Below are 19,132 nucleotides of genomic sequence, written 5' to 3' on the forward strand. Positions count from 1 at the left end.
TATATCTGCATATATAAGTAAATTCAGTCTTACCAGACTTTATTGCTTATTTTTTTCTCATTCCTTATTTTCTTGTACACACTTTAAAGACAWGGCAAATTATTCCAGACTTTCACAAATGAAACTAGATGGAATACTGTAAAATTTTCAGTTTTGCCAGCTGCATGGTTCATAGTTAAAAATGGACAAGTGGGTTTTTTTAAATTTCTGTCAGCAGACTGATAACCTATTAACCACAAGTGATCACTGCATAGATACTAATAATTTATTTTTCCCCTTTACTTGAGTTCTTTCCCAGTACATACAAAGCATCTTTCGGAATAAAAAGTGGATTCATGACCACACAGTCAGGCTGCTGAGCGCTTCCAGGGCCAGCAATCATTCCAACTGCTTCTTTCTGATTATTAAAATTAAAATTAATTCCAGTTGAGATTCAAATGCTATTTTTATCCTTGTACTTACTCACCAGTGCTTTTCTGTTGACAATTTAATAATTTCAGGTTCTGAATTACATTTTTGATTTWAAAAAAAAAGTATTTTCATTACTTATGCTCCTCACTTTCATGCTTTTTTACAGTTCCTTTAACTGATCTTTTCTGTTCATATCAGAAAATAAACACAGGTGGCAATTAAAGGGAAAAAAACCCAAAGATACTCCAAATAAGACTAATAAAAATAACATTTATGAAATTATTAAAAGTAAGTCATATTTATGTTCACTTGCCCAAATATTAGAGAAACAATTTTACTGGACAACATTGGGTAAACAATTATGTTCTCGTAAGACTGAAGATACCAGGATTTTTCTTTAAATCTTTCTGGACTAAATATAACTTTAAGTATTAGAACAATCTAGCCAGCCCACAAACAATAACCTAAATTTTATTACATGTTTTACTTTAAAAATCAGGTTCATATAGTAATACAAATGCATGCCTAAAACCTTTCTCAGAGGAAGAAACATTTTGTTGACCAGTTAAACTGTTCCAAGAAAATTAATACCAAACAGGCAAACTGGAATATACTTTAGAGAAGAACATAAAAATATTTTTCCAAACAGAAAAGACTGACTTTGCAGGAAAGTTTTTTAGGCAAAAGCCATTTGATTAAACACGACTGACTACAAAACTACCTGATAGCCTATAGTGCTGTCTGAATTAAAAGCTTGTTTCTCCAAGTTCCTCAGGATATAAAGCTAAAAAAAATCGTATGAGAAAAGCTTCCCCATAAAAGAAAAATCACAGACAGCACAGAAAACATGCAAGTTGTATCAGCAAATACAAATGTAAAATAGAAAGAAAAAGACAGAGAGAGGAATCTGTTATCCTGCAAGTTTATCTAARAGGTGTCTCATTATTCATGGCTAAAAAGTTGCCTGGAATGTACCCTAGAATCTACTGTAAGAAAAGATAATGTGTTGGCCAGAGCTGCAGATGATCTAATTGGTTTGCAATTATCTCCTTACAAAGAACAAGTGCAAAAACTACAACAGATATTTCAGAAATATTAATCAGTTAATAAAACTATAGGATTTAACCGTAAGCACCTCAAATAAGTTCTTCAGCAAAGTGATACAATTTCTCCTTTAGTGGGGCTTTTTGATTCTCATTCCGAGATACTTTTTTAAATTCAGAGAATGCCCAYCTATGCGCATTAGGACTCACTTACAGGAAAAAAGAAGCCATAACTGCCAGATTACAAAGTTACAGTAGTTCTCCAGTATCAATTTATTTCTCCTTTATAATTCATRTTGTTACAAATTTCAGTGCTTATGGGAAGATAAATAGCCTTGAAGTGGTAACCTGTTCATAAAAGTATGAAACAGTCATAATAAATTGTTTCTAAAACAATACCGCTGTAGCTGACCAGACACTTCAGAAATGAAGTCTTAATATGTGTGGTAAAAGACAGAAGAAAAACTGACATTTCCCTTGCAATATCCAGTCTGTTCTACCTTCATTAAAGCTTACATGGTATCACTCTATTTTTCAAAATATCAGACTTAGCTGGCTTAAAGGTAGCGCTACTGTGCTTATCAATAGTGCAAATCTGTTTACAGAAATCAGCACGGTCAAACTCTGATGGACATCTTCTCCCATGAAACTCTGAGTTTACAGTGTGTATTCCACTCTTTTATAGGAGATCAGAACTACTCTTCTTAAGCTTAAGAACCACCAATTACCARCTGAAAAGTTACTCTGATTAATACACTTTCCCACCTCCCACTTTAAAACCTGTATTTTCAGGATTGTCTAAAATCAAAATGCAGTATTTTAAAGCACTGATAATTTCARTTGAGATTGTCTTCTCCAGTTCTGGTTCAAAAAAGCTCTGAAGATAATAGGTATCAAAAGCTGTTTAAGATTAGCAAAAGTTTAGAATCATTTTTGTATCAGAGGAAAAATGAGGATATTTGTCTGTAGGACTGATGAAAAATTMATGTATGCACTGCTCATCTAGGCCATCAGGGCTACCATGGTCAGGTTTCAATAKTAACAAGTCCCATATGTTAAAACAGAAATTTTCAATTTTTAGAAACAATTACATTTCTTGTTTTCAGCATCTATTTACTTTTTGTTAAACTAATACCACTTACAAATGGAATCACCACAGTTAATGAAGCAGTTTGGAACTAAAAAATATCCATGYTTTTAACATTTTACATGTATATTTACATATTTCAATGGATTAGTTGAGGTAGCCTACAAAGAAATTACATGAACCAAGAAGCAATCCCTAAGAAAAACAGACAGTACTTTAGGTGCCCTGAAGTGCTTTCTAGTGAACAAATTCTTAAGGAGTAAAGACTGAAGGTGATAACATAACTGCGGCAAAGTAATGCAAAGACCAACAAGAGCACTCATAGCCTGTACCTAACTCATATTTCCAGTATTTTTCTTGAAACAAAAACAATATTATTAACATATTCATAGAACAGTTACATGCAGACAGTGCTTAAATGACATTCAGTTTCAAAGAATGGAGACAAAATCATCTAAATTTGAAAATCTGGTATCAGTGTTCCATGTTTTTTCTCCTGTTACTTTTACATTTACAATATATGACTAAGTTTTTAGTACTCACAGGCTTACCATCTGGACCAGGCAGGCCAGGATAACCATGATTCCCAGGCTGCCCAGGGTCACCCTATGGAGAAGCAACATGTGAACACATTTTAAGTATTTTAAAATTATAGGATTATTTTAAAATTAGCACAAARCAGAGAATAGAAAAGGTAAAAGACCACAGAAATTCTATTACATGAAACAATAATCATGATCTCTTTGTTGTGGATTCCAATTCCCTGGTCAGGAACCTTTTCTACTGTATCAAGAAGCCCTTCGACTTGAGGTAGCTACAGCTACCTCTTTTATGTAACCTCTYTTATTATGACAGATTTTTTTTATTTATTTGCTTAATGAAAGAGAAATTATTTGTGGTTTTCTTGTCTACACTTATAAATAATTCTGTAAGCACTGCTTASCAGAATTATTAAGAAAGGTACTAAAGCAAAATACTGGGGATTTGTGCTTGCCATGTTAGACTTCTGCAACTCAAGTCTAGTTCTCAGTTCAGGTCATCAGTACAGCTAATGGGAGAGTGRAACTCTCCCAGAAAGATCCAGTTAATTCTTTTACAAAGGAAGAAGAAACTACCCTCTCCATTAAAAGAGTTCTCTTAGAAAATAATTTCATCCTCAAACARCTAACAGTGCAACATCATTTGCTGAAGGACAGCAAGGAAACACAGGTCATATATGCTCAACGAGACRGAAGAGAGACTTACTTTGGGGCCTGGAGGTCCTTGCTTTCCTGGTGGGCATATGCAGGGAGCAGGAGTTGAGCCAACATCACTGGGACCATTCATGCACTACCAAGAGTGAAAACAGCCATCAGCCCATATGCCAAAAGCAGTCAACAAAGATATCCTAACACCATATGAAGCYGATTTTCCTTAGGCTGGCTTTCACTTAGGTCCTGGCATTCACTCCATTGTTCATCTGRAACTTCTGCTTATCTGAATATTGCCTTCCACCTACTTTTCAGGCATGAAATAATTTCACCCAGAATAAAATAAAAACAACAAAAAAAAAGTACCGATATTGGGCTGATACCTGTAACAACTGTTTTTTCAAAAATAATCTGTCATATACTTGGATAATTTTAAATCTTGCAACATGAAAAACTCTTCTAGCTAATTTATATTTATAATTTGAAGTGTGATCAATTCTCAAATACAACGATTTAGTTAAAAGATTTGTAAAAGAATGTAATGAATAATATGTAGAGCATAATGAACCCAACCATTGGCATGCTGTCATGTGTAGCAAACCTGAAAAGATCATAAAACCCAAGTCTCCTACCTCGTAGGCATGTGTTCCAACTACGAAGCTACTTGAGGAGAGGCAGGACACAGCTGGTACCACTGACTCCTACAGGCCACTAGTCCTGGTCCCAAGAGTGCCCATCCTACAAAGACCATTAGCTGACCTCCTCCAAACCATGCCCCCTGCAGCAGTAAACACTGAACCTAGGCAGATCACATAACCCTCTGGAATTTTTTTTTTTTTTGTGATATTTACTTCTCACCATTAAGCCCCACATAAAACCTCAATGCTTAACTATGGCAGGCAAGGGGAAAGCTACTAAATCAAATCTATTATAGACAAATCTGTGCTAAAGCAGTATGTTAAAGTTAGAGTCAGTGAATTCTTTTTCACCCAGCAGCCCTAAGCCAGCAAGTCTTTAGAGCTATGGAAAGGCAAAAGTTTAAGAATGCAAGCTACAAAAAACAGATTTTGTATTTATTATCTAAAACTTTCCATAGCRTTTCACTCATATTTTCTAAAATAATGACACTTTTTAAGATGTTTTTGAATGAAATTCTTTCTCAGGGTCAAATGTTTGATCAAAACATGAATCTGTGATTCCTTTGCAATGGTACAAATTGGGAGTTGCAAAGAAGGTTAGGGAAGCTGTCGTATTAAGCCTTCAGATAAACTCCTGTTCRGGGAGTTCCCATCAGTACAATGCAGGTAACAGCTACCTGACTGTGCATACCCCCCATCCCTTTGCAGGCATCCAGCCCTGAAAATTGAATTGAACTAGGGGAAAACATCAGACCATTTATTCTAATAAACATGTGTTTTTGCAAAAAGATTATTTTTAATTTGTCTACTGACAAATTAGTTCAAGCAGGGGAGATCCAGCACTCAAGCTTAGCAAATCTCTGTCCTCTTTTGAAAAKAAAGCATATATTACCTAGAATATTAAGAAGCTTATATAAAGTCAAATACTACCTTAAACTGAGTTTGAGTAGTTTAGGATCAAGCCTACCTCTCCATTCTGAAACAAGAAAAAACACAGTTTTAGAGTAGAGCAATATTTGTAAAAAGCAAAATTCATTCATTTATAAACACTATCAAAGCCTATCATAACTTGTGGGCTGTAACTGTCAAGAAATAATAATTCAAATATTTAGACTTTCTGAGACTTATGTGCAGCTGCTATCAGTGCATATGAAATTAATACTAAACCATGTCAATATTTACACACTAAATGTTTAGATTTTGGTCAAACCATTTACCAGAAGTAAGCTCTCATCAAAAATATCCKCTGCTTATTCATTCATGTCAGAGAATGTACCCAAATATTTCTGAAATCTCTGATCCCTGCCTGAATCCAGCATCTGGGAAAACACAGAGCAGCACAGAGGCAAGGCTGACTTTTTCTCCGTTTCCTGTGACTGCATTAGACTCTGCTATCAACTGTTTTTTGTTCCAGTATCTGCAACACTWAAGAAAAATCCATCCCCAAATACTTCAGCAGAACAACCATGAAATTGTCTGTCTTAATAGTTTAGTAGCCAGCATTAGCTGCACTGACCACAGGAGTATTCTAATGGACATAGTCCAGATTTCATACACACTCTGTGGACAGAAAGAGCTTCCTCTGTATTCAATTTTCAGTTTTAACAACRCCTAGAGAAAATTATCATTTTCCAYGGATCAYAGAGAAGCTTMAAATTACTGTGCAGMTAGGTATCTCTGGGAAAGGGGACTAATTTGGGCTGTAATTAGTACACACAGCCTCTGCTTATTTCAGGAACTCTGACACAACCACACTCTGACAGAATACAACCACAAACCATATATTCCWCCTTGAAGTTCATCCAACATTTTTATTTTCTGAAGGACTACAGAATTTCATGGGTAAAGGCCAAATTTAATTTACAACAACAGACAATGAAACGAAAATAGCAAAAACCAATCTTTTGGCTTCAACTCCTTGATAAATTGCAGAGAACATAAGATATGACAGACTTCAGTGTTTGGTTTCTTTAAGCAAAATATTTTTCATTTTATTTCTTCTCATATCCTATTTTTAATTTGAAAAGAGCAGAAAGATAAGTGATGCAGTCAAATAGCCAAATATTTTATTTTCTTCAAGATTTAAAGYTCATTTTACAAGTGTTCCTGCACCMATTAGATCTTGACACACAGAGTYAGAGTTCAGAAYAGCTAATAATCCAGTCACTTAGCTGCTGCTTGATTGAAAGTTGTGAATTTTGAAAAAGTCCTTACAAGGATGCAATAGACATGCTAGCCCCAAATAAAAAGACGAAAAACGGACTAGCTGGCAATCCATGCCAGTCTGACAAAAAATAAAATCTGGACACTGGAGATTCAATGGTGCTATTGTCAAACTGACAAAATGATACAAAATCAAATCACAACATTTGGAATGTGGGACTAAACAGTAAGACACTGGTGGCGGATAATCATTAGCTCCATTTGATTTAGACACCAAATAAAGGAGAGTATTTTGAATCCTATGTACAAATCAATCTCTTGCTCGTGCTTTGAGATGGGAACTCAATGTTTAAATCTGGCTCTATAATTCATAACTGGTTTCCAAATCTGTTTGTATATGTTTTACATTTCAGTGCATAATTAACTGTAAGAGGGCAAAAAGAGGGCCAAAAGGTCCCTATAAACTTCTTAATGGTGCACATGAATCATAAAATCCTGATCTTTTTCTRTCTTATCCTTAACATCTTGAAATCTTGGCAACATTTCAGATAACAGGATATTTATCACAGACCTCAGTGTAGATACTTCTAACACAAGAAGGTGCTTCAGAAATACARGTTTGCTGGTTAGGTACCAACATTTCAGATATTAAATGACATGACAAGTAGCAAAGAGTGTATCAGAAAAGTTCAAAAGTCATATTYAAAGAATTTTACACTGAAAAAATCTATAAATTTTATTAATCCATAATGCTTAAAATTTGAAATTTGAAGAGAGGACTGAGATTTACACCATCAAACACCTAAAACAACTTCTAAAAAACTTTGTGAAAAAAATAAGGCTGAAAACAGACAAGGTTTGTGTCACTTGATATTGCACACGTAAYAAGCATGTGTTTGCACCAGCTGAATCCCTGTAGTATTACTTATKTTAAAACTTCATTAGGTCAGCTTTAAACAATGATTTGTAAAAAACCACCAAGTAATCCTCTAAAGTTCATCTATCATACTCACAAATCCTGGTATCTCACAGACTGTTTCTCGGTTATTTTGCTCTGGGTCACAGTAGATTCGCAGTTTTTGTAACTCAAACTGTAATTCCAAACATAAAAGACTCTTTAGAGGTCTGTGTGTCCACTAGAGTTAAAAATCAATTTATATAAAAATATTTTTAGTCAGACTATTCACAATGATTAATACACGCAACCAATTAAACATATGATAACAKAATTATTTAAATAAAAATAATYGATCCAAGATTTTTTTAAGTAACAGAAATCACCATCCTTGGCAATAAATCCAAACACATGCATCACGAACTACACTGCCTGCCAATATCACTGAGGAAACTACAGCACAGGCAAACCCAACCTTTTTCTTTTTACCGTAACAGACCTGGGAAGACACTTCTATACAGACCTGCTCATATTAGGTCCAGGATTAGTAAATTCTGGTGAAGTATCAGAAAGTATCCCTAATGCTTAGTGTTCAGTATACAATATAAATCTTTAAAAAGTAACCAATAAAAACACTGGCATCAGGTAAACAAAAGTTTTGGCCATTCTGCTTTGTTGATATATTTAAAAAAAAATGAAATCACTGTCAGTTTTTCTAGCATAAATTATCATGACTGCAAAGYAAGGAGAACGGAACTTCACTAAAATTTTCTTCTTTCACACATATAACCCAKACACTGATGGAAGGAAAGAATGTGCAAATATCATGCACAGAGGAAATTCCCTACTTCAAGACATTGTTTCCCAAATTCAGGCAACCATGTTGTATCAATTTAGTCTTTGAAATCAGTGACACCAATTAGGAGTCCACGTCACAGGATACATCAGTTGTGCTAAGTCTTCTGGACCATTTTTATTCTCTCTTAAGTATTAAAATGTTATATAATAGATATCAACCTATTGCAAGCTAGAAGTGCGAGCTCAAGAAACAGAAAACGCCRTGCAATGTTAACCTCCAAAGTTAACAATTACTGAATTACTGTACTTTTAGAATATGCCTACCTGTACTGTTTCCTCCTTTCCAGAATACTTTCCTATTTGGGTTACGCCACTGATGTAAATACCTAAAACAGGATGTAATGGCTTCGTTTCAATTTCTTGGCCATCTATATAGAAAGTTACAGAGTCTTCTGTAACTAAGAGACGAATTTGATGCCAGCCTTCATCAAACAAGGTCTAAGAAAAATGAAAACAGCATTGTTCAAAAGATGTCTTCAATTTAGATATTAATAAATAATAAAAATGTATTTCAACAATCAATACTGTTAATGGTTAAGATTATCAAGGTTACATGTTTTACACACAAATAATTGTAAACTATATACACAAAGTATTGCCAAGTAATATTGTAATTGAAAATATTACAATTTCTAATAATTAAACYCTATTTCAGAATCATTTTGTAACTCCTACAGATTTTTTTTTACTCTATGACTTTGAATATGCTTAAACCTGTATTTGTTAAAAACAAGCAGCCAGAAACTTATTCTTCAGCAGAGGTATAATGTCTCAAACACTTCAATCATTGTGAAAACAAATCGGTACTTGGAATTCATTCTATCTAATCTCTTATAAAAACAAAAGTGTGATATTGGCAGAAAGAATCCAAATATTGCAATGAGTAAACCAAGCATTACTCTCACAAAACCCCAGACTTCTAAAGCTTTCAAAAATAATCTAGCTCTTCAACCAAGCTTACCCTAGAGATTAATCCCACACACAATTGGTATTCATAGGACTAAACTGAAACATACATCTTTCAGTATGGTATAAATCTATCACCTGTTTTAGAACACAATAGAAATTTAGCGAACTTCACTTAATCATGCACACACTGAGAGCACCTCTGTTGCTCTTTTATTTTGAGGTTGTATTTTTGTTTATTTGCAATGGTTCTCATTATAAGACAAAACAGATAACAGATCAGAATATATAACATTTCCATTTTCCAGTTAAAGTGATAAATTATCATAAAATCATAATGGTAATTATTTTTCATAAATCATAAAGGTTTATTAAAGAAAAATGTTCATTAAGAGTATATAGACATTTATAGAGTCTTTAGAGACACACAGGCCTAAAAGAACCATTATGTTCTCCATAATAGCAAGGCAAACATGGAGAAATGCAAAAGAAAAAAAAATAAAAACCACAAAAGTTGCATTTTTCTGGTGAAGTTCATGGATACCCGGGACTGCTTAAATAAACAGCTCCCAGAAATAGATAAATACAAATTAATTATTGACTTGGAACTGAATTTTCTAACAGTTTCCAGTAAATCAAGATTTTCAAAGCTTCTCAAAAGGAAAAAAAAATTTGCCTACTAATAWTTATAGAAAAGCAGAGGAAATTTGGGAAGAAAAAGCTAAAATTCTCCATCCAGTAACAGAATATAAAATACCTCTACCTAGAAAAAGCTTAACAGTTAAGACCTATTCCTTGGATAGGGTGAGCAYTTTCTTCACCAAGGATTTATATCTAAAAATCCTTCAAGGATTTATATGTAAAATTCCTTCAGCCTAGTCTGTAGGAAGGATTTGAATGCAAGCCTCCACTTCCCAGAAAAGCTGAACCCACTTGGCCAACACGTGCTTCAGCAGCATACCTTTCCCAGTCTTTGTCTGCTGAATTAGCCCTCTCTGTTCACTTAAATAATACTCCCTGTAGCAAGAAGGGAAATCTCTGGGCTGCTCACATCCTGCTACAAAGGCAAAAATAGTGTGATTCAATCTCCATTCCTCTGTCTCATCTGCTGCTAAGACAATCCTTCATACATGAGTGGAAGACTTCATTGGAAGTTACTGAAGAAAGACTGAAAGAACCTTCAGATTATACTAGAAAACAATAAAACAAAGAGAGGAAGAATGGAATAATGTGAACTTGAAGAAGTATTCCAGCATAATAGTGACATACTCCTTACCTTTACATGAGGTGCAGCAAAAGTAATAACTTGTGTACCATTTATTAAACTTGTTGTAGTGAACGATAATGTTTTATCTTCTCCATTAATAGTAACTGCTATCTGTGGTCTCTTATCTAAACTCAGAATTCTCCATAAATCCCATGTCTTTTTTACTTTAAATCTTTGAGTGGAAACAAACACATAGGATGGAGGGAGACCTTCTGGAAACACATTCCTAAAAAAGAGGGAAGGGTGGGAAAAACAAAACAGCACTTGAACATTCAGATAAATCTTAAAGTAAGTCCTTCTCACAGCAAACAAAAAAATCTTCCTGAATATAGAAGCATATTTATGATATTTAATACCTTGTTAATTCTGAGAGGTCAACACGTGAGGTTACTTCATAAGCTTTAGCRTTAGTGGTCGGTATTTGAATTCTCTTTTTAACCTTTTTCTTCACACCTAATCCYACAAGAATGTCAAATCCTTTCTCATCTCGAGCTGCCACTGGAATTCTTGTCGGACAAACAGATTCTGCAAAGTAATAAATGCAAGGACAGTTAAAAATATTACTTAAAACTACCAAAAAGGTAACCACCCACCCAATGAACGTTTTTGTCTACCTTTCAAGAAATAAGAAGAGAAATAGGAACTGTCAGTTAAGTACAACATGAGAGAAGGGRTATGCAGGCTACTCAGGGACTTGAAGCAAGAATACTAAGATGCCATATTTTACTGCAATTACATTCACATACTATTTTGAATTATTACTAATTSTATTTGAAGGGTATTATAATATCTGACTTATAAATATTTATTTATTTATTCATTTCTATATTAAGATTTTGATTTCTAAAACTCTATGGTTTCAAACTGATATAAAATTATATATGTAATTTCCAAAATGCACTGACAATTTTAATTCACTGTCCTTCCTAACTATAAATTCAGTTTTCAAAAAGAGAAAGTTAGAATTATCTACAACTTTTTTTTCATTGGAAAAATAGTGTGTGATATATTTTCTGTGGAAGTTTAAGTTAGTTGCATGTTATCTTTGGTTAATTCTCTCTCCACAAAAACAGCGGAGCTAAGTTGTCTCAAACAAAAAAAAMCCAACAAAACAAAACAAGAGAGGCGAGTTAAACTTAGTACTAAAGTAAATTTTGTATTAGGGCAACAAATAAGGAAAGTTAATAAGGAAAGGGAAGTTTTTTCTGTATTAAAATTATGCTTGAAGTGTTTACAATAAATACCATTATTCGTTTCCCACTGTTTCTTCAGAAAGGCATCAGTTCATAGACAGAGAAGAGGTTAGGAATACCAAAGAAGGGGTGGAGAGTTCTCTCATCTCCATCTGGAGCAGCCATGGGCTGGGAATTATCAGCTCAAAGGTCTAGACTTGTTTCTTTTCACAATATGAGCAACGCACATGACTTCACTTTCTGACCAGCCCCAGAGCAGAAAGAAGCTATCCCATTCTGGTGGAGGCTGTAAGAAAATTCAGCTGATTTTCTGAAAAGCCTATCTGCCTTAGGAAAGGAAAATCCATCATAAGGGGACATGTCACAGGTGCTTGGAACAGCTGCAAGGAGCCACACAGACTTCCCTTCCCTTAGTGTTCTTTTCTTCCCCACAGCAAAATGACACATGACTTACAAATTAAAAATAAAATATCTGTCTGTTTTATAAGCAAGAGTTGCAAAAATTCTGCCTACATCTTGGAGATTGAAATGTCTGCCTCCTGAATGCTTCCAAAAAAAAAAAAAAGATACTAAGTCAAATAAAATTTTCCTTTTCATTCTTYTAAAACACAGACTTAAGTCAACATACTTACGATATTAAGCAAGAGTAATAAAACTTTCTTTTTCAGGTTTCTTCAAGTGTGCATTGTTATCATGGAATTATTTTCTAAACTCATTTATTTCAAAACTGGATAATGGTCATATCACCACTAATTGAGATTACAGATGATCACATACATACACAGTCACAAGAAAATGAACACAAGGGCCTCTTATCAGTTACAATATTACAAATCAGGTGTAAAATCAAAAACTAAATGCAAAAATAGGAATATTTTATGTAAGAGGCCTATTATTATGGACCAATGCCAAAGTAACTGCTGCAAACCAAYACCAACCAAACAAATTGAGCATGTGTAAATTACACATTAAGAAACTACTTTTTCTTTCCAGTGGCACATGGATGGATTCCCAGTCAGGTAGAACTTTTTTGGATCTTCTGGATAATCTTCTGGAAGGATTATTTTGATAACTAACTGAGCCATTATACAGGATGCAGAAATCAGTGGCAAAATTAAGAGCTGTCTTTAACTGGAAATAGGGATGCATTTCCACTCCATGGCACCAGTCACTTTAACCATCTAGCCAGTTCTGGAATCTTGCTGCCTTTTAGTGTTTTTACATACTTTTCAGATGTTTTATTTTCCTTCCTAAAGCATGAAATAACTTTATATGTCAACATAACCTTATCATGCTAAATCCTTTATCTTGCACAAAGGAACTTTTCTCTGCATCCTCCAGACAAACTTCTGAGGTCTGCACTGGGTTTTCTTTCTAAATCATTCCTTACACACAAATTTTTCTTTTTTTTTTTTTCTTTTTTTTTTTATTGATAGCACAGGAACATTTTACGTTCAGAATAAATATTAAATATTCCTTATATATTTGCTTCCATTCTGGCTGACAGGTTCAGGAAGTCTTTTTAACCCTGTTACCTAAGACAAACACAAGAGTCCCCAAAGGGCACACTAGAGCCCTCCATCCACAAGCCTGCTCCTAAGAGCTTGCTCCAAGAACTACCAAACCTTAGACTTCTTTGTCCAGAAAGGAGACACTGCCCCTGTGGCTTAYATCTGTGTTCACCTAAAAATGAATTTTAAAACTCCATGGAGCAAAAGCTAGCATGCTTTTTAAACATTTATATGAAGACCATGAAGAGAGAACTGCAAAATTTTCAGGCAGTTTCATGTGGCTGATCACCGCCACACCACTGCTGCGCGACCCTCATGGAACTTCCTCTCCCTCAGTCAAAGTAAATCTTAACAACATGATAACCAGTAAATAAAAAAAAAATGAATAAAATAAAATAAAATAATGCATAAGTTAGCTATAAGTTACCAGTCTTAGAATTCACCTCCTAAAGACATTGTGGTTAGAAATGAAGCTGCCAACTGGCTTYGATTGCTCTGTGAGAGAAGCCTCTCTATGCAAGAGAAGTGCACCACATAAGAGAGATGAAGCAAAGGATCACTTCAAGTGAAAGAGTGAGTACACTTTAGTATAAATTGTTGAAATTGCCTCATTGAGCCCCGTTGCACCCGCAGATCCCCGGAGCAGGAAAGACACACGAGGCAGGCAGGTCCAGGTGCTTCTTTATTAGTCTTCTCTTCCAGCTCTTTTTGCTATAGTGAAATCAGCTCAGCTCCCCCTATAGTGATATCAGCTCCCTCTTCTGTAGTGATATTCAGCTCTCTTCTGTAGTGATATTCAGCTCTCTTCTGTAGTGATATTCAGCTCTCTTCTAACACTAGCAAGTAGCATGCTTTATATATACTTTTCTTATCTCCCGGGTCCAGGGAACAAACCAATTATACAGGTCCCAGCTAGATGACACAGCTGGGCACTCTCCAATCTCTATCTAGCACGTTTTTGTCTTTTATTGGTAGAATACTTTCATTTATCCAATCCCATTCATCTCCATGGCTGGTACGTCAGCCCCGCTCGAGTCTGCGCTGTTTTGACCCTGTCTGAGTCCAGGCTGTTTTCCAGCCCAACCCCCACACATAGCTCTAAAAATGGCCAAGGCCACGGCAATAAATAGTTCTGATTCACAGATTGCTGCTGTAAGTCATGTGAAATACCACAGCTGAATTTTGAAGGATACTAGTTAATCTGATGTTGAAAGCTAAAAATCCATCTTGATGAAATATAATGGCACTTCTAAACTTTATTCAAAGAAATTATAGTGTTTATTTAGGGAAATTTCTCCCTGCATGAAGTTCTATTAAAGAATTTAGCTCCACTWAGCTGATTTAATTTTTGGACTGACCACCTTATTACATCAGCCACAAGGAATTATTCTGATTTTCATTTAATGTAGCAAGAAATAAACACTAATATCCTCAGCAGAAGTATCACCATATTTTTTCAATGAAGTTGACACTCAAAGTGAGAGCACACAAAAACTATTTTTAACTCTTATTAAGTGCAGAAATATGGTACAACTGAAACAGCACTTGCATCGATTCTTCATAATAAAACATGTACAAAATACCACTGGTATAATAGAGTCTGAGTGATATGTTTTAGAAGCAATTTGGTATCTTTTTATATATACGACAAAGCCATAGTTCTAATCAGAAAACTCAATGCAGTGATGATGTAGCATTCTAATGTCAAAGAGTCACTTCACAGTGTTGATCTTGGCTATCTCTTCCATAAAATCCTTCTAAGAAACATCATAACAGCTTGCTACAACTCCAGACATGTACTCCACTCTGATGAGCCCYTTCCTGGAGTGCTGTGCCCAGCTCTCAAGCCACAACATAAGAAGGATGTGGAGCAGGTCCAGAGGAAGCCACGAAGTTAATTAAAAGGCTAGAGTATCTCTCCTGTGGAAAAAGGCTGAGAAATTTGGGGTTGTTCAGCCTGAAAAACAGAAATCCTTAGGAAATGTTTCTTAAAAGGAGCCTTACAAGAGAGATGGTCACAAGGTCACAAGGTCACAAGGTCATTTAGTGACAGGACAAAGGGGAATGGCTTTAAACTGAAGGAGAGTAGATTTGGATTGGATATTCGGAAGAAAGTCTTTACTGCCCTGGCAGCAATGCACCGGAACAGCCTGTCCAGAGATGGATGCTCTGTCCCTGGAAGTGTTCAAGGCTGGGCTGGATGGGGTTCTAAGCCACGTGATCTAGTGAAAGRTGTCCCTGACCATGGCAGGGGGGTTGGAACGCAATGATCTTTAAGGTCCCCTCTTATTCAAACCACTCTACCATTCTATGATTTTTGCCAAGAGTCTTTCTTCTGCATTTTTCAATCCATACGAGAAGAAGTGTATATTTAGAAGAACTCCTGTTGTAATGGCAGGCTATCCTCTCACCTGCCTAGAAGAAATGCTGGATTGTGTATGAGGATCAGTTGCAACTAGGAAAACAATAAAGTAAAYCCTATATTCTCAGCACTATGAGAATTGCTCAAATATTTTAGTGGTTTTAAAGTTTATCAATAAAAAAATGTTGGGCCTAAGGGAAAAAGATACATATTGAAATTAAACACATACTGTATTACAACACCGTATCTTTCCCAAATACACCTCTATGTTTGACAGAGAAAATAATTTTTTAGGAGGAATTTCCACAAAAAAGATCAAAAATAAAGCAGATCATAGTAAAGATTATATCGACCTTGTATTCTGCTTGTGAAATTAAAAAATATGTGTACACAACTATATTTTGCACACCTAAAATATTTTATAATCACTTACCTTCACAGAGTTTCTGTTTTATAACTTCTTTAATCCTTGATATTGCAATATAGTCTTCAACATAAAATACATAAGTTGATGAAGGTTTATTGGCAATAGCTTTAAGTTCATCTTCCTCAATTTCTGAGCCAACACCAATAGCAAACAAAGTGATCTTATTTTTTCTTGCTTCTGCTGCTACATCTTTGACTTCATCTTGGGACTTTCCATCAGTGAGAACAACTGCTATCTTTGTTAAAAATCTTGAAGATTTTGCAAAAAGGTGGTCAAAGGCAAACTGAATAGCTCTTCCTGTCCTTGTATTTCCTCCCAGGTAGTGTATGGACTCCATTTCCCTGATGAGGTTCTCAGTGGATTCATGAATTCCAAGAGGAATTTCAAGCACAGGGTAATCACTGTACTGGACAACTCCAACTTGAATAAACTTTGGCCCTATGTCAAAATTTCTTGTTATATTGACAAGCCAACTTTTGATTATTTCAAAGTTTTCTGGGCCAACACTGTAAGAGCCATCCAGGATAAAAACTAAATCTGCTGGAGCAGTTCTGCAACCTGAAAAAAAAAAAACCAAAAAAAAAACCCACCTAAATATTTTAATGAACATTTTCATTTTCTTCTTCCACAGTAAATGTTTCTCCTATCCATTAGTGTCTGTATTAGGATCTATATAGGATCTATATTGACAAATACATTCCAGCTGAAAAAAATTAGCAGTTTATCAGGGAAAACATGTAAGATGGTATAAGCCARACAGATCCAACTTGATATCTGAAAGTCACACCATTTTTGGGTTTTTACATTAGTATCAGAAGCAACTATGAAAAATTCGGGAATTCAGTTCCTTAGCTGCCAATTGCATTTCATTCAATAAGCAGAGATGAATATATAATGATTTTTTCATATCTCATCTGCAGAGATGATAAACATAACAACTCCTTTTGGTTAGCAGACCAAGCCCACTGCAGAGGAAGGCTATACTCTGCTCTGAATACTCCAGAATCCTTCTACAAATACATCTTAATTGACTTCTGACACTGCTACATTGCATTTACAGAACTAGTATTATAAAATCCTGAGTCTTAATTGAATGCTGCTGGTAGCATAATCTGATTTTTACTGAAGAAAAGTATTCAGTGAATGAGCTCAACCACCACCACAGGAAGGAGAGCTTTGCCTTATCCTGAACTCTGCCTGTGGACACTTCTGGTCAAGACAAGATTTCACCTTCCTTGAAAGCCAGTGACCACAGTCTGCTGGAGAGATGCTTTTGCAATGCAGGTGGTGGTGAAAAGACACTGGGAGAAGGAGCAAAGGGTGAGCTGAGTGCATCACTCAGTGGTCCAGGGATATGAATCACAGAGTAATTTCAGCTGGGAGGAAGTCAGTATCACTGGACTCAGCTAAATGCAGAGTACTCCAATGGATACCCTTAGAGCAGGCAGACTGAAAAAAATACCTTTCTAGAGACCAAAAGGAATTTTATGGGGTTTGTTGTAAAATACTGAAAAATTCTGGATTGAGATCAAATCTAGAGGAAAAAGATCTACCCCAAAAGTATCACTGCAGCTAGAGACAGGTCTTCCACACTCCTTTTATTCAGTTACTATGTCTTTAAAAAAGCTTTGCTTCGATGTTTTCTTTTCTATAAGCCAGATTTGGAGTACAAAAATGGTTTGGTAGGGTTTGACATCGTAATTTTGAAGAAAATGCAAGAAGGTTTGTCCCAGAACTGGAGTTATCTCAGCTTCCTCTGACAGAACCTTTATTTTTCCTTATTTAGTTTCTCAGATAATATTGAGACATTCAGAACAAGACTTCTGAAGAACTGAAAATTAAAATACTCGAGATTCAATTTTAAATCAAGGCTGGAGCTTTACAGTTCCATCTGCCTCCTTGGGCATTTCCAAAGAATTATATATATATATATATATATTCTGCTCCTAAGTGAATGGAGAAGTAAGATATTTAAGCTATTTTTTATATGTTATACAATTTTCACCAGGAAAATCATACTTGAATAAAATCACCATCAACACAAGTGTACATCTGAGTGCCACAATGGATACTAAAAATTCAAGGCATGCTTTGAAGTTGCACTTATTTAAAATGCAAAAATTAAGACCTACTTGCTCGTGTTTCCCCATCTTCAGCTGTGATGTAMTCATGAAGTAGCAGAGCTAACAGCATCTGAAAAAATGTTACGATCTGTGCCATGTGTATTTTATTCTCAAGGTCTTGATACAAAGCTAGATGGGGAAACATGAAAAGAAAATGCAGTGTTATTATATTACAAAACAAATCTAAGCTTCTGCAGTTTATAYACTGTGTATGAGGAACAACTCTGAATCGAATCTGCAAGCCTGGATGTGGCCACCCTGCAATGAAGCATTGACCCATAAAGTGTCAGTCAAGCATGTAAACCCAAAACTCGGATTCTAAACCCAACAACACTCACCAGCCTCTCTATGGAAGCTCAGTTTTCCCCAAGGTGCATTTATACACTTCTCCTCCTAGGCACATCCACAAGTAGATTATATTCCTAGTTACACCTGTCCAAACACTATCCCACTATCCCACTCTGTAGCCTTTACCAAAATACATTACCAAAAGAACATGATTTACAACATTGAATGTTCCAGCCCTTCCTCAGAAGAGCCAAGCCCTGCAGACTGTGTATTGTAATATCCAAGATTACAAAAATTACATGCATCTTCAAGTTTTGATTTTTTTCCTGTTTATGACTCCTTTGTTATCATAGTTTATGCGCTATAACCCTCTGTCAAGCAAATATGCAACTTTGGTCTCATATTGCTGTTAAAAATACTATTTGACAAATTTACTTTAATTAAGCAATATATACTCATTATGTTTATTGAAAAAAAGTAYCATCATGGTAAAAGATATATTTTTGGAGTAGTGTGTTAGAGTTCCATTAATTTTAAGGCTCTGGAAGGAAGTACACTGAATCTCTTCTGTATTCTCTCATCCTTCAATGTAAAATGCAATTTTCAGGGTCAATTCACTTCACTGCACAAAATTCAAATTCCTGGAAATGCTACTCCTACCTAATATAATCTCCCAAAATTAACAAAGCAAAACCATAATTATTCTGGTTTAAATTTCTCCTTCAGTTTTCAGATAAATACTTTCACTAAGTAGACCCATGCTTGCTTAT

At 35.2% G+C, this 19,132-nt stretch overlaps 1 protein-coding gene across 1 annotated transcript in view; it reads right to left on the reverse strand.

Moving 5' to 3' along the window:
* Window positions 1–18,199, reverse strand: part of COL21A1 (collagen type XXI alpha 1 chain) — a 63,969-nt gene extending 45,770 nt beyond the window's left edge. Inside the window, exons 1-9 of the mRNA XM_057372213.1 lie at window positions 18,084–18,199; window positions 15,958–16,509; window positions 10,815–10,983; window positions 10,468–10,684; window positions 8,550–8,723; window positions 7,546–7,623; window positions 5,337–5,345; window positions 3,787–3,870; window positions 3,085–3,147 (exon numbers count right to left, since the gene is read on the reverse strand). Of these exons, the coding sequence (XP_057228196.1) occupies window positions 3,085–3,147; window positions 3,787–3,870; window positions 5,337–5,345; window positions 7,546–7,623; window positions 8,550–8,723; window positions 10,468–10,684; window positions 10,815–10,983; window positions 15,958–16,509; window positions 18,084–18,171 (1,434 nt within the window). The 5' untranslated portion in view covers window positions 18,172–18,199. The remainder of the gene's footprint in view (window positions 1–3,084; window positions 3,148–3,786; window positions 3,871–5,336; window positions 5,346–7,545; window positions 7,624–8,549; window positions 8,724–10,467; window positions 10,685–10,814; window positions 10,984–15,957; window positions 16,510–18,083) is intronic.
* Window positions 18,200–19,132: the final 933 nt, after the last annotated feature.

Source organism: Malurus melanocephalus, unplaced genomic scaffold, assembly GCF_030028575.1.
Source record: "Malurus melanocephalus ecotype Western Australia unplaced genomic scaffold, MMel_1.1 scaffold_166, whole genome shotgun sequence".
NCBI classification, from domain to species: Eukaryota; Metazoa; Chordata; class Aves; order Passeriformes; family Maluridae; genus Malurus; species Malurus melanocephalus.